At 43.5% G+C, this 16,499-nt stretch overlaps 1 protein-coding gene across 4 annotated transcripts in view; it reads left to right on the forward strand.

Moving 5' to 3' along the window:
• sh3pxd2aa (SH3 and PX domains 2Aa) overlaps window positions 1-16,499 on the forward strand; it is a 70,177-nt gene that overhangs the window by 7,065 nt on the left and 46,613 nt on the right. For all 4 annotated transcript variants that reach the window (XM_028971499.1, XM_028971501.1, XM_028971500.1 and 1 more), the window contains exon 2: window positions 1,492-1,572. In XM_028971499.1, the coding sequence (XP_028827332.1) occupies window positions 1,492-1,572 (81 nt within the window). The remainder of the gene's footprint in view (window positions 1-1,491; window positions 1,573-16,499) is intronic.

The raw sequence follows: 16,499 nt of genomic DNA on the forward strand, positions 1-16,499 counted from the left end.
TTTGGAATTTAGTTTTTGACCGTATTAATTGTTCTTACAGTGCTTCTATGGCTTCTATTGGGGTGGATGGTATTTCTATGGGAGTGTTAATGCTACCCTGGTAGGAATCCAGCAGAATGAAGGGCACGGACTTGTTCTGGCCGGTGGGGGCTGTGGTTGCAGTCCGCTCCTGGGCCTTTCGTCATGTATTGGATCTCAGCATGCTTGGAGCAGACATGCATGGCAATTATGTCTAGATATTCAGTGTGTGTGTGTGTGTGGGTGTGGCTGCTATGCAGCTAAAAGGTCAATGAGTGAGCAAGTGGAAAGGGGGGAAAGATCCATCATGGAGAACAAAGCTGGACCTCCCTAATATCTGACCCTGGTCTCTTTCTGGGTGCTCAGCCAATGCCACAAGTGAGCCGAAAGGCAAATTTGTTTATGAGTGTCTCCAGTTCCCCTCGAACCCCCCGTACACATGAACGCGTTCTTCGCAAAAGCACTGTGTTTATGTGAATATCAAGCTCTGCGGTGATATTAGAACAAAAACCTGTCTGTGATTCTTAAGTATTCAAATAAGCAGGATATAAGGAAATTCATCCAGGCAAGATATTACCACAAATAAATCTGGCAAAACACTATCCAGCAAAACAGAATCCGGGAAGGAAAAAAACCCGAAAGAGATGTTTTGGTATTGTATGAAAAAAATTCATTATCCATTATACTTCGGCCTCTTTGCCAGATGAGTGGGAGATCACAAATGAAGCATTCTGCCATAAATAAGACCTCTTTGTGCTCAAGTGGGTCTTTGCAACTGTCCCTTTCACTGTGACGAGTATGTCACTGCATGCCGAGCGGCCAAGATCCATCGTTCTGGAATGTCTTTAACTGCCTGACAGGGGGGATGCCCACAGCTAGAGGTCCATCATCATTTCTCTTGTGTGATCTTCCAGAGTGATCAGCTCATCTTGAGGATGATGTCACCAGTGTCATCTGGGGTCACTGTCACAGCTTGCCTAGTCATCAGCCTTCACTAAATGACGCAATAGTGGATTTGGCCTAAACTTCAAGGCTTCTGAAGGCGTCTTTTTCGTCTTTATGGGATGTCATTGCGGCGCTGGTATTATTGACACTTACTTAAAGTTCTTCTTTTAAAATGGCAAATGCTCTTTCCTTTCCGTTTCTTCCCAGAAGACATGGTCATATGTCTATGTGTCTTTGTCTGTGTTCATGTGAAAAGTCATCTCATCACAGATTTGCCATGCAACCATGAATTGCCACCCTAGTAAAGGTGTACAATACAGTGTAAAAGACTCATGTCCAAACTTTACCTGGACGGTATTCCTTTAACATGCCTAACAACCTTTTTCACTGCGTCACTACATCGCTGCTAACAGAAATGTGGGTGTAGATGTGTTCGTTCCCGAGCGAGTTCCATAGCTAACATTTGAAATGTATAGCTTTCTGCATAAGTTGTCGCTGATTTGTTTTGTTTCATCTTCCCATTTGCAGGTCTATCTCATTAATGTTACATACTCTGACTGCACATCCCACATCATCTACAGGAGGTACAGCAAGTTCTTTGACCTTCAGGTAACCTGACTACCTTTGCTTCTTTAACCATTGCCATTAGCCACACTTAATGTGATCTCCACATGAATAGGATTTTACAGATGTGTTTGATCTAATGCACCCATGAAAGAAGCGTTTAGCAGACTGCTAAAACACTGCTGTTCTAACAGAATAAATACTTTTTTTTAATGTGGCTATGTTCTCGGGGACAAAGGCTGCCTCCCTCTGAAACACACACACACACACACACACACACACACACACACACAGGTATTACACAATGCAAATTGTATTCTGGAACATTTTTGCCTTTTTGGTCCATGTGAAATCTGCACATGAGAAGTAAAAAGCATGTAATTAATTTTATTTACATCATTTACATTATGACTTACATTATGTTTCTCAGTTTCTCATCAAAAGTTAAAGCTTCCCTGGCCCTGGTCCCCAGATGTGTCAGAAATTGTGTTCTTTATTGTCCTCTGATATACCTCGATGGTAACTTGAAATGCCTTAAATGTAAATGTAAATACCTTGTGAAAAAGGATTACAAGTACAGACAATGAAGTTGGTTATAAACTTAATTAATCATTAATTAACATCTTCAGGGTTTTAGTCTTCTCTCCAAGATTCAGATAAGCAGCAAGCAGTCATTTCTTATTTATTTATTTCTGTGCTCCATGACCCATGTGTTAAAGTTCCCCTGTCATGAAAATTTCACATTGTGAGATTATTTAACATTAATACGAGTTCCCCTAGCCTGTCCATGGTCCTGCGGCAACTAGAAATGGGAATATATATCGATAAGACCGATATAAAAGCAAAAAAAAATCCACTCATTCTTAAGCTTCCATCCTCCTTCTTTCCATCCTTTCCTCATTTTAAAAAAGCAGCTGAAGGTGTGCGGAAGTCTAGTTCATGTAACATATATTATTGGGTACTGCTCTGGGAGTTATGACTGACATTTATGACTATTTTTCTGTCACATAATATTTTGTGACACAACTCTATGGCACATTTCTCCTGGAGTCGGAAGGAGTCGGGTCAAAGCTCTGTGCTTCAAGTCCCTTTGACCTGGTATTTGTTTTGGAAGCAAACACCAGGGCGTGGTGTGCATGTTTGACCCCTTTCAAACTTGGCCCTCTGTTGATGTGGCCTGCATGCAGATTGGTCGTCTTACAAACATAGGGTCTTTGCATTTTTTGTGTAATTGTAGGGGTGTGTATTGGCAAGGATCTCAAGATACAATACATGGTAGGGCTTCACAATTAACGAAATTTTAATCAAGATTTCAGCTGCCATGATTAAATGAAGAAGATCGTTGGCGTTATTTCAATTTAAATAACCAACCACCAAGGGGTGAGTGAAAGCATAGACTGAGTGGCAACCTCAAATTTTGACAGCGTGAGACGTGAGATGCTCTCAGCTTGTGTCAATACCGCCGTCATATCTGAACGGGGCTCCAAGCTCATTCAATCACAAATCAATCTCTGACAGTACGAGTGGTTCATTTCTTAAGCCAGAAAATGTCGACAGGCTGGTAAAATAGAAAGTGCAATAAAAATTTTACCTAAAATAACCAATAATCGTGTATTAAACATTGTTTAATACATGGGTCACAATACTGTACATATTGCGATATTCTACAGTTCAAAATGTAAAAACAGAGCTGAAATACAAGATGCTGTGTACAATCTGGGTAGATCACATTACGTTAATATTTCAGTGAAATTATCATAACTCAGAACTGAAATTTAACTTTATCGTCTTTGCATTTTAACACAAAAATGTTATCATCAGTGAAAACTGTGCAAATGAAAGAAACAGTCAGTATGATGGTAATAAAGGATTTTTTTTCCGGTATCCAGTGAACTTTGTCGTTTTGTGACTTTAGGCTTCGGTTGTTGCTGTATTGTATCTGGACAGTTCATGCTGAAACGGACCCGTAAAATGGTTGTGTTGCCGGAATATTTCACAGAAGCGCGACAGCTTGCAAATTCCGTTTCCTTTATCCAAGTCCATACTGACTGGTTGGTTTGAACAGGCCACCATTAGGACAGGCGGTCTGCCATGTTTGGCGATTTCACTCTGCCTGAAATGCCAGGCAGTAATTCAGTACAGCACCCAGCTGTACAGCGCCATCTACAGCAGTGGAAGAGGTAGTCGCACACTGGTTCTCATCTCTTCTTGACAGCACCACACAGTAGAATAAATTTGTATACAAAAATGTCGATATTTGGAGTCCCTGTATCAATAAAGTATCACCATATAAAATATCATGATATATATTGCTGTCTCAATATTTTCTAACAATTCTGCATTATTGCGTGTGCGTTTATGTGTATGCACACAAGAGCATTGGCGATGTTTTACTTTTATTTATATTAGGGCCCGGAGATATCTATGTGTTTTAGTATGATTCATGATCAGGATCTCAGGCCATTCTGGTGCCTCAGAGGATTTCAAAGAGCCCCCTGTCAATGGGTCTCAGTGTACCTCAGAGGAAATGATGTTTCAGCAGGAAGCTCAGACTGAAAGCTCTCTTTGATAAACTCTTGGCTGTATTCCCTTACGTTGTGCAACATACACATGAAAATGAATAATTTATTATTATTATTATTAATGTATTCCCTCACCTGCACTAGAATCTATATCTATCTAAAAAAAAAATAAAAAAAAAAAATGCTAGGGGCAGTGGTGGCCTAGTGGTAAAGGAAGTGGCCCCGTAATCAGAAGGTTGCCGGTTCGAATCCCGATCTGCCAAGGTACCACTGAGGTGCCACTGAGCAAAGCACCGTCCCCTCACACTGCTCCCCGGGCGCCGGTCATGGCTGGGTGGGTTAAATAAAGTATATAAGTATATATATCACTTCACTTTCTATATATATATAGAAAGTGAAGTGATTGTCACACGTGATACACAGCAGCACAGCACACAGTGCACACAGTGAAATTTGTCCTCTGCATTTAACCCATCACCCTGAGTGTGTGTGTGTGTGTGTGTGTGTGTGTGTGTATATATATATATATATATATATCCCCCCTCTGGAGCAATTTAGGGTTAAGTGTCTTGCTCAGGGACACAATGGTAGTAAGTGGGATTTGAACCTGGGTCTTCTGGTTCATAGGCGAGTGTGTTACCCACTAGGCTACTACCACCCTGAGAATAGAATAGCTCGTACATCTTTCCACACACATCTACATACAACGCTTGCATATACACAATATATTTCTCACGCATTTACATACAAACCTCAAGGATACATCATATATTCTTAAAAAATGTCATGTGTGATGTTAATGCGTTCGTGGCAGAAGTAGTATGTGTGCGAGTAAAAAGTGGTGAATGTGTGTGCTTTGCATATTTTCTGTCTAGAAAGTTGGAACCTTTGGGAAATGCATGTGTCTTATTTTGTTGGGACAGGTCTCTTGTTCCTTGAGTGAGTACATTTTTCTCTGACCAGGGAGAACGCAAGTTATTGACTGGTTCTTTACAATTCGTTGTGCGTCCAAATGGTACTTTGCCAGGTCAGGGTGGTAATTTTTACCTCAAGAGCTAGACTTAGATCGGTTCGTCATCTTCCATCTTCTCTCCGTCAGAGGAACTTGGGAAGGGCACAAGGTGAAGTGACCTCTGTTGGTTCTGTTGATTTGCTGTTTGCTAGATTTCTCTGACTCATTCACTGAAAGCGATTCAGGTCGTATGGTGGACTTTCCAGAGTGGCTGTATCCCAGGCCTTGCTACTGAGGTCAGGGTCTTCATTTCCGAAGCACTTGTACTTTTAACCTCAAAGTAAGTTTCTAGAACCAGGAAAATTTTTATGAGATTTCTTAAAAGCCAAGCGGATGTAGCTTAAAGGAAAAGGACATCTTGTCCATATCTGGGTTTAAAGTTTGCATTAAACTACTAATGTGCACAAGCCAATTTACCTTCACTAATCTAAAGGTTGTATAGTTTATATTTAAATAGACATAATCATAACCCGAATTTCTTAAAAGTTGGGAAGTTTTTTTTTTTTTTTTTTACATTTGAATAAAATGAACAAAACACAGATAACATAACAAATGTTTCAACTTTTTACCATTTTATTCACAAAATTTGATGCTTGCTACAGGTCTCAAAATATTTGGAAAAGGGGTGTAGCATCTTCTCTCTTTTCAAAAGTGTTTGAAGACATCTGGGCATCGAGGTTATGAGTTTCTGGAAATTTGGTCCAGTTATTGCCTGATCCAGGTTTCCAGCTGCTGACAAGTTTGTGATCGACATATCTTTGACATATCTTTCATTTAAAAAAAAAAAACTTCTCTGACTTTTCTTATTGTTTTTATTTCCATGACCCGCCATGGCTAAATTTTGTTTTCGATGCATTGTGCACAGGTATGCAATATCCAGAGATACTTACAACCAGTAGGTACAGGGACAGTCCCCCTGGACCAACTTAAGGTTAAGTGTCTTGCTCAGGGACACTAGTAAGTGGGATTTGAACCCAGGTGTTCTGGTTCATAGACTATTGTGTTACCCGCTAGGCTACCACCAGTTGTATTGACAATAAATCTTGAAAGTGGAATTTGCATTGTAAAAATCGCCTTTTGTTGTATATTATGGTTGTTCATTCAAGGGTTATATTGACATCTAATTGAATCCAGCTACACCTTCATGCACCAAATTCAGTAAGCAACATTTGTGCCTGTTTCCACATTGTGTTTTTTGGGGTTTTTATGTTGAATGGATTTTTCGTGGCGTTTGTTTAAACTGTGGCAATGGGCATTGGGAAACTAGAATGAATCAAATCTTTTCTTTTTGAGCTCAATCAATGGCTTCACTATTCACTTGATAGAAATCATTCGGAAAAACCTCTTAAAATTCTTACAACCCCTTACAACCTGGAACCACAGAAGAGGCCTGGTTCAGATGTCAGTGGCCTCAGGTGAGAGAAAGTCTAAAAAATCATTGGAGAAAATCTAAAGCCACTTTTTGGTGTGGGAACAAGGCCGGTGAGTGCCGCGCCGCACAGCGTGAAACTCCTATCCGAAGTGGCGCTGTAGTCAGATCAGGCTGCTACGGCCAGTACCGGCACTACTTTTTAAGAAAATTTTTTGGCTGCTGCCAGAAAACCACCAAGCAACGTCATTATGATTCGTCATAATCTATTATGTTCTGCACTGCATCCACGTCTGGATAATGATGCATGGATTATATGATTAATTTCAACACCCCTAATGTCTGCTGACCTTTGGAAGTTCACCCCTTTGATTGGAGAGTAATTACAGGCTGGCTTACTTTAGGAACAGTAAGACGAGAGCATTTCTGTGCCTCTTTCCTGGAGAGAACAAGGCAGATATTTTTAAACTCCCGTGGCGTGTGGTACACTGTCTGAAAAATGTGAGTTGTGACTCATTCTCTACAATGGGTTTAAATGTATATTTAATGTTTCCTTGCAAGCTGAATATCTTACCTTCTGATGTTTCATTTGGTAGTTTTTTAAGCCATCGCTGTTTAAATAAAGGATTCCTTCATGACTCTCTGGTTCAGTTAATTGTGACAAGCACCATAGTCTCTCAAGTGAAGCATGAATTGGTCTTTTGGTTTCATATCTCATATATACCCATATATATCTACCCTAACTGTTGATGTAGATGCTCATTTTTCAGGAGTATTTTGCTGGCATGGCTTGCCTCCACTTACGAAAAAGTGTTTATTTCAGTAATAATTCGTTATCTAAATCAGATCTCAACCCAATGTAACGGCCAATTTCAATACATCTTATTGAGGAATATATTTTGGAACCATTGTGTCCATTCCTTTTCTCACAATACTTTGTATATGTCTATATATGTGTTTCCATCTTTCCATCTGTAAATGTCTCTTTGTGGCATTTGTGCCACAGTTGCAGGCACATGATAAAAAGAGGGCCTTCTTTTATGTGGAGGACCAAATAAAAGACCACTTGAGGAATTCGGGCGTCTGGCCGAGTCGGGCATCTGGAAGGACACCTACGTGGCCATCATAGGGTCAGCTCTTGTCCCGTTGCACAATCAGCCACTTCAGTGTGCAGCCTGGGGCGACGCACGCGTTACCACCGGCATTCACAAAGGGTGTTTGAGGGGAAGCGGGTGCTATGATTAGTCATGCCCAAATGCAGTCAAACCTTTTTTTTGTAAAAGGTTTCCATGACTGCAAGGGTATTACCACAGTGGATTTTATGGGAGACAGAAAGATTTGCTGGGGTTTAGTGAAGAGCCATGCCAGCACTTTTATTTTTGGGCCGAGGAACCATCCACTCACTTCAGGATGGGTGATGCTTGAGATTTCATGTCTTGTGTGTATTCAGTGCTTATCCTTGATTTATGTGGCTGTTGAATGATGAACCAGCATGTCAGAGCAAGTGATGAATGGGTTTAATGAGGATTAGTGAAAGATCAAATAGTCTATGTGAATTTGGTGTAGTTATGTTTTGTATTTGGATCTTTGTTAGAAGCAGATGTTCTCACGCAAAAAATAGAGCTGCTCAATAAACAAGACATCCTAGATTTGAGTGAAGGAAATATTCTTACTTAATGCTTTGTTCTGAACATATTTGAACGTGCTGACAACAAAATCACACAAAAATTATCTATGAAAATCAACCCGTGAAGGTTTGGATTTTGAGTCACATTCAAAATTAAAGTGGAAAAACACACTACAGGCTGATCCAACTTTGATGTAATCTCCTTAAAACAAGTCAAAATGAGGCTCAGTAGTGTGTGTGGCCTCCACGTGCCTGTATGACCTCCCTACAACGCCTGGACATGCTCCTGATGAGGTGACGGATGGTCTCCTGAGGGATCTCCTCCCAGACCTGGACCTGGGGCAGTGGTGGCCTAGCGGTTAAGGAAGCGGCCCCGTAATCAGAAGGTTGCCGGTTCGAATCCCGATCCGCCAAGGTACCACTGAGGTCCCACTGAGCAAAGCACCGTCCCCACACACTGCTCCCCGGGCGCCGGTCATGGCTGCCCACTGCTCACTCAGGGTGATGGGTTAAATGCAGAGGACAAATTTCACTGTGTGCACTGTGTGCTGTGCTGCTTTGTATCACATGTGACAATCACTTCACTTTATTATTATTTATTATTATTAAAGAATACGCCAACTCCAGAACAGTCTGTGATGCAATGTGGCTACCTCTGGCGAGCACATGGAGGGATGTGCGGCCTCCCAAAAAAATGCCACCCCACACCATTACTGACCCACTGCCAAACCGGTCATGCTGGAGGACGTTGCAGGTAGCAGAACATTCTCCACGGCGTCTCCAGACTCTGTCACGTCTGTCACGCAGTGAATGTGCTCAGTGTGAACCTGCTTTCATCTGAGGACGTCGGGCCCTCATACCACCCTCATGGAGTCGGTCTCTGGCTGTTTGAGAAGACACATGCACATTTGTGGCCTGCTGGTCGTCATTTTGCAGGGCTCTGGCAGTGTTCTTCCTGTTCCTCCTTGAACAGAGGTGGAGGTAGCGGTTGTTGCCCTCCTACGGCCTCCTCCACGTCTCCTGATGTACTGGCCTGTCACCTGGTAGCGCCTCCATGTTCTGGACACTATGCTGACAGACACAGCATACTTACTTGTCACAGCTCGCATTGACGTGCCATCCTGGATGAGCTACACTAACTGAGCCACTTGTGTGGGCTGTAGACTCCGTCCCATGCAACCGCTAGAGTGAAAGCACCGCCAGAATTTTATTGTGTAAGTGCAAGTGTTTTGTGTCTCATGCATCTGAAAGATTTCAAACTGCTTGTATGGCTTTTGTCATAACTATATATTGAACTACACAGTAGTACGGCAACATACATGTCACACTTGTTTATTGTTCTGTGTCACGTTCCTAAGTCTAGGGGTCTCAGAAACGCAACAAGGGTGTGGAGAGGAGGAGGTCCACTGTTACACATGCAACCAAACAAACGATACAAACAGTGCTTTTATTTACAGTGTGCTAACAGGTTCAATAAGACAGAGGACTCAGGACAGCTAACCAACATCAAAACAGCCTAAAGGAAGGGATGGATAACAGCAGGGATAACTAAAACACGTACAAGTTACCAAAAATGGCACATGACAGGCTAACAGCTAACAGGCTAACAACAAAGGGTCTATCACACAAAGCAACAAGAAACACGAATGAGATCCCCAACGGAGCTCTATGCAGATCTCCGTGGACCCTGGGGACCTCCCAAAAGCATAAGGGCCTAGCAGACCCTGGGGACCTCCCGAAGACCATCTGAAGTCTCTTTAAATAGGTGGAGGTGACCAATGGCAGATGGAGCTAGTAGGCCTCAACTCCTCCCACGAAGTCAACCTAAAAGGGACAGGACGCAAAAACACAGCCAAACACACAGAACACGTGGGAGCATACGTCCAGGGACGTAACATTCTGACCAATAGTTATGTCCCTTACATACAAAGAACAACTCCCTGTACCCTCCATGAAGCTCACACATGAGCTACTCCTGAAGACAAAACCCACCGGGCGCATTTCAGGCTCAGAGGTTTGGCTGGACTCAAGATGGACCCTGAGCTTCACATAGTCTTGTTGGGCTGGGCTGATCATGCTTGTTTAATTCTGGCGGTGTGGCTTCGCTTAAGTGCTGAGCCAGGGTCACTAGTGGAAAAGCACCGTTATGGGTTTTCCCCCTGCTGTTCAGTGAGTTGCGTGACTGGCCTAATTTTAGAGACATGAATTTAAGATTAATAAAATGAATTTAGGATTAATATAAGGTCTGTAAATATGTCTATGCTTTTGTCACACAGCACAGCACATGGTGACACATTGAAATGTGTCCTCTGCATTTAACCTATCACCATTAGTAAGCAGTGGGCAACCATGAAAGGCGGTACCTTGCAAAGTAGCAAAGCGCCATCCCCTTGAGCAAGGTACCGTCCCCACACGCTGCTCCCCAGGTGCATTTCATGGCTGCCCACTGCTCACAAAGGGTAATGGTTAAAAACAGAGGACACATTTCGTTGTGTCATCGTGTGCTGTGCTTTTCACTTACCCACTAAGCCACCACTGCCCCACTGTCACAGTGTCTGGCATCAGCAGGACTCCCGTGATGAAGGACTGAACTGAGAATTAACCTCTTCACTTAAGTGCAAATTCATGTCACCTTTCCCTATATCACGTGCCTCTGTCAACACCACTCTCTCCTGCTCAAGCCAGGTGGATCTCTCACTGGGGTCACAGTGCAGCTTTAGGTTTCGGAGGCAGATTGGGTATCTTTCAATCTTGGGCACTACCAGTAACACAAGGACATCTGGTGCACGATGAGAAAAAGAGTCGTCTACACATAACTGTCTGGGCCTCCGAGAGAGGAAGAGAAAAAAAACAGAGCCACCACTTCTCCCATCCTCCAATGTCTATTTTCGACCTTTCTCACGCTTGCAAGGTTGGGACCGCAGCATTCAGTGTTGTGTTTTCCCCACTGTTGTGCATGCGTGAGAAATGGTATACTCAAAAAACAGAACGCAGAGAGTTGCCTTCTTATTCTGTGAGTGTGAGAAAGACAAGAACGTGGTACAGGGAGTGGCTGAGAAAACGCTGCCATGACTCCATATTTGCACCTGTTACTCTATCGCTTCCAGCTCACCATACTCTTCATACTCTGGGGGTTAGACCACACCCTGTATTTTCATTTGAGTTGTATAATTAAACGCTGAAGGGTGTCATTTTACACATTTCTTAATTAGGTGAGTTTGTTGCTCAGATGGAAATAACTAGTCACTGTCTGAGGGCCAAGTGACATGTAAAGCATATGCGAGTTTGAAATTCTAAACTTTAACCATCCCGTCCTGAGTAGTTTTATAAACCACTGTACAGGATGTAACTGAACAATCAGACAAATACACAACTATAAATACATAACTAATAGCAACAAATAGCTATAATAACAATAATCATACTTTAACCAGGCCTTCACCGATTTTGGAGATTTACTTTTTTTTCAGTGAAAGTGGTCAGTCAATTTCCATCCACTTGTCCAGATGAGGGTTACAAGGGTAAAAAGCCAAGATAGTAAGATCACTTACCCCAGCAATGGGATCCAAAGGCATACCCAAGACATATAATCTTGCCAGCAGATCCTGGTCCTTCCCCGGGGTCTCCGCTCAGTGGGACGTGCCCAAAACAGATGAAGACTTTCTTCAACCTGACTGCCTCTCTCACCCCCTCCCTCACAGGATAGGTTTCTGCCAGACACCAACTACCTTCTGACCACAACTTTTAGCAGGCACTTCTGTAATTGAGGTCTTGAACATGGTCCATTCAGACATGGTCCATGGTCCATTGCTCCCAAAGCACCGGGTGATGATCAGTTGAGAACCCTACCCCTCTTTTCATCTGAGTGTCCTGAACACAAGACTTCAGGTTAGTTGACCTTATTGACTTTTGTTCTAGGGTACACTGGTACAAAGGTACACTTATGAGCTTCCCTATAATATCACACAGAAGTCCAAAATTAATTCAACCCCTCGGATCAGATCTTGGAAACTGTTCCTCTCAATCACAGCCCTCCAGTCTGATCTGTCATTCCCAAGTGTGGGAGTCGGTGGATGGCACCCTCTTTAATACAGTCCACCTACTCAATTGGTGCATGAGTATGCAACCCACTGGTACAAACTCTACATATTCTGCCTGCGTCAAGGGACCTGCGGGAACTCCAGAGTAGAAGGGAGATGACCTATCTCCCTATCGAGAATCTCTTTTGTGTGTGGGGGTGAGACTGACAAAATCTACCTGTTGCACAATCTCCAGCTATCATAACATGTTGTCACACGTGGGTCCAATAGGAAGAAAACCAAAGACACCTTTATAAGTTTAATATTCCTGGAGAGACTGTTTATTTGGGCCATCAAGTGGTTGAGTCGCTGGCATAAGCATGTGTGCGGGTCGCCACCGCTGCTGCTGATGCCGTTGTGATGTGACTGAGCCTCACGGCCACATGGTCGCAAGTCCGCAACCGTGGTGCTGAAATAGGATGAATGACCGCTCTCTCTGTTGGTGACCTGGCGGTTGTCCGTCATGTGGTTGGTGCTCGGGTGTGTCATGAAAATGTTTAAGAGAACAGGTTTAAGGGGTGGTAGTAGCCTATTGGGTAACACACTCGCCTATGAACCAGAAGATCCAGGTTCAAATCCCACTTACTACCATTGTGTCCCTGAGCAAGACACTTAACCCTAAGGGTCTCCAGGGGGACTGTCCCTGTAATTACTGATTGTAAGTCGCTCTGGATACGGGCGTCTGATAAATGCTGTAAATGTAAATGTTTAATTTTGTGCAGGGAACCTCTATGCACAAGTGAGAAAATCATCATCATCAGCCACAGTGCTCTTACAGACACAACATGAATCAGCACTGAAGGCAAACATGCCAGCATTACACGTACCCTCACCATGTCAGCATTGTGCGAATGAGCATGACCCAATTGCAAATGATCACAGTGGCTCATACTAGTCCAGATCATACTAGTTTTAATGAGATTTTAATGCTGTAAACTACTCTAAATGCAGAAATATACTTGCTGTGAGCCATAAATGTGTATTTGTACACATTTGTGTTGTTAAGGATTGGACTATTGTGCGTCATAATCTGTAATGTGTACTCCTTACCACCAGGGGTCTGTTGAGTGCAGATCTGGCAACAGTGCCCCAATAAAATGTAACCGGTCTTGCATCTCCGTATACGTTCCGTTAATTTTTGAGTATGTGCACAAAATCAGATGCAAAGAACACAGAATTGAGACCGCGGCTTTATGTTAACCGAAAAAAAACACAATATACAATTTTAAAAACACCATATACAAATAAGGGCACATGGTGGAGAGTGCAAAACCATGTAGTGCAACAGAGGTAAGTTTAAAGTGACAAGTGAGGTAGTTGGCAGACCAGAGCTGCACAGAGTGACTGGTGCATGGTCAGTTTGTGTGTGTTAGGGTTCAGAAAGTTTGTGGAGCTGAAGAGGGGAGTGGGGGCAGAGCTGGGAGGGAGTTGAGTTTCCTGACAGCCTGATGGGTGAAGCTGTCCTTCAGTCTGCTGGTCCTGGCCTGGAGACTCCGCAGTCTCCTCCCTGATGGCAGCAGGCTGAAGAAGGTTTGCATTGGGTGGGTGGGATCAGCTGCTATGCCGAGGGCTTTCTTGGTGAGGCGTGTGCTGTAGATGTCTTGGAGGGAGGGGAGAGGGACACCGATGATTCTCTCAGCTGCTCTGACTATGCGTTGGAGAGTTTTTTGGCAGGACGCATTGCAGGCTCCAAACCACACAGTGATGCAGCTAGACAGGATGCTCTCGATGGTTCCCCGGTAGAATGTGTACATGATGGGGGCTGGTGCTCTTGCTCTTCTAAGTTTGTGGAGGAAAGTATAATGCCTTAACCCTCAGGTGACTCCTGATACATTTTTCTTGAACATAGTTGCTCTAATCAAATTATGACTGCTCCAGCAAACCCTGGACAGACGGACATGGTTTTACATGACATCGGGATATTTTCATCATATCACCAGTGTTTATGTATTTTAATGGGTAGAGACATTGACAAGCATTGGAGGCCAGAATAGCCCATGCTTGGCCCATGCTATGGCTTGTGTGATGCACCCTGCGGAACATGAAGCCAACACTGGCCAGGGACAAGGGGGCTGGCGGTGTCCTCTCGGCAAGCCACGGTGCCTTGGATCTCAGCGTCTCTTCCAAACTCAGGAAGGAATGGTGTGTGTGACATTTTGGGCCCAGTTACCAAAGGCAGACTGAAAATCTTGGCTACCCACTTTTCTAGCCACTAACTTTATCAGTAGTTCTTGAGTGTCTGGGTAGCATCCTGAAATGTGTTTACAGAGCTCATATTGTCTACACAAAGAGACTTATAATGAGAAAGTCTTTGATTCTGTTTGTGTTATTGTGTCATTTGAAGACATGTTAACATTGAGGGCATAAAATAAATCACTTTGCACTGCGGCGTTGCTTTGGTTGCATCTGGTTTCCAAGAATTCTTTATTCTCTCTGCACTGTCACGAGTTAAAACAGCAAATCTGGCATGCATGAAACCCATAGCTCTTTATAAACAGAAGTAATTTGCCCCCAGTGACATAATACTGGCACTGTTAGTGATCATTAGCAGGGCCAGATGGAGTGGCTGGAACCTTTGCATGTTTTTGTGGACCATGGAATGTGTGCGGAATGTTTTGCAGCTTCTGAGTGAGTGAACATGAGACACACATGAAGCCGAAAACATGCAGATACATTTTTAAAGGCCTTATTTGACCCAAACTGTACAATATATACACACTTGGACACTTTATCTTTACTGCTAGGTGGCCATCTAACCTGAACTCCTCTACATCCAGACCAGACCAGACAAATGACCTGAGCTAATTTGACATGCTGTCTATCCAACCTTCCTCCCAGGCATGTAGGACCTCCATGAAGCTCTATGACAGAATCCTGTATATCCTAACCTTACTCTAGTGAGGGCTTCCTGATGGAGCCTTGCCACACAGCGCACACACAAATTCCTTTTCACCTTCTAGCTCCACCGGGCTGAGGCTGACCTGGTGAGTCCTGAAGGTCCATATGATCCTGAAAAAAGGTGAAACTTGAAGACCTCTTTCCCTGCTTCCCTACTGCTTCTTTTGAACTGGCATTCACTTATTCCCAACCCATAAATGGAGGGTCTATTTTTAAGATGGCGTAGGACTGTAGACGTTCTTGTGCGGCAAAGATTCAAATGTCAGTCTACATGCCATGTGCTGTATGAGCTGTTTCAAGGCCTTCAGCCTTCTGACAAAAGCATCTTCACAGAGTTGTGCTACTCTCTTCCCATTTTGGGGTTGATCTGGGAGTTGGAGACAGAGACGGAGAGGAGGAGATCAGAAAGAACCGTATGGCCTTGTACAACGCAGGCCCGTTCATCCAATCAGAGAGCCTGGCCAAACTCCTTTTCTGTTCTCAGTTACCATGGAGACGTGAAGAATTCTCCAGGTGCCCTGAACCTCGTTCTTCTCAATCTGCATTTGCTTTAAATGTCTTTTTAAAAGAGTGAGAGGAGTGATAGTAATCGGAGGTGGAGGAAAATGAGAGCAGTTGTGTTAATGTTGGCCAGTGGCCCTCACTTTTCCTCATTTCAGTTCCTCCTTTCTTCTTAACACTCCTTCCTTGACCCAGATCCCGAGTTGGAGCAGGCGGGAGTGGGCAGCCTTCCCATAGCCCATTATAAACAGTGGATTGAGCTTGGCAAAGGCTGGCTTCATTCACACACACACACACACACACACACACACACACACACACACGCTCATGTTGCAATTACAGCTGCGCACTCTCAGCCAAGGCCGGCCAGGGCAGAGCCGTAGAAGGACGGGAGGGTTTACTGACAGCTGCAGTATCAGCTAAGCTGGCAGAGGAGGGGAAATCGGAGGGATATAGTAGGAACCACAGGAGACCTATACAGTGGCCAGGGAATGGGCAGAAAAAAACAGCCTGTTGCTGAGCTAGTCACAGGGGCACACACACACACACACACACACGGATAGATAAATGCATGCATATAGCCAGACTGTTCATTCACATTTGTCCTCTGCCTTGTGTAGGTTATTGCTGATGTATTGTTTGTGGGCATTGTCTCTCTCTCTCTCTCTTTCTGTCTCTCTGTCTCTCTCTCTCACACACACACACACACACACACACAAACACAGATATATAGACATGGTATTTCTTCTCCTATCCCCAACACTTCTGCTCCCTGTTTGTCCTGTCTATATTTCATTGTTGCTTTTTTCCTGTCTCCTTACACTTCCTTGATGATTAGCGTTGCGTTTCGTTTGTTTAGACATATTGGACATATATTAACATTTTGCAATTTAAATATATTGATTGCCTCAAACAAATGTTTGTACTCTCAACCTACAAATGTTGTACTCTGTACCTCTACCTT

Source organism: Denticeps clupeoides, chromosome 3 (assembly GCF_900700375.1).
Source record: "Denticeps clupeoides chromosome 3, fDenClu1.1, whole genome shotgun sequence".
Taxonomy (NCBI): domain Eukaryota; kingdom Metazoa; phylum Chordata; class Actinopteri; order Clupeiformes; family Denticipitidae; genus Denticeps; species Denticeps clupeoides.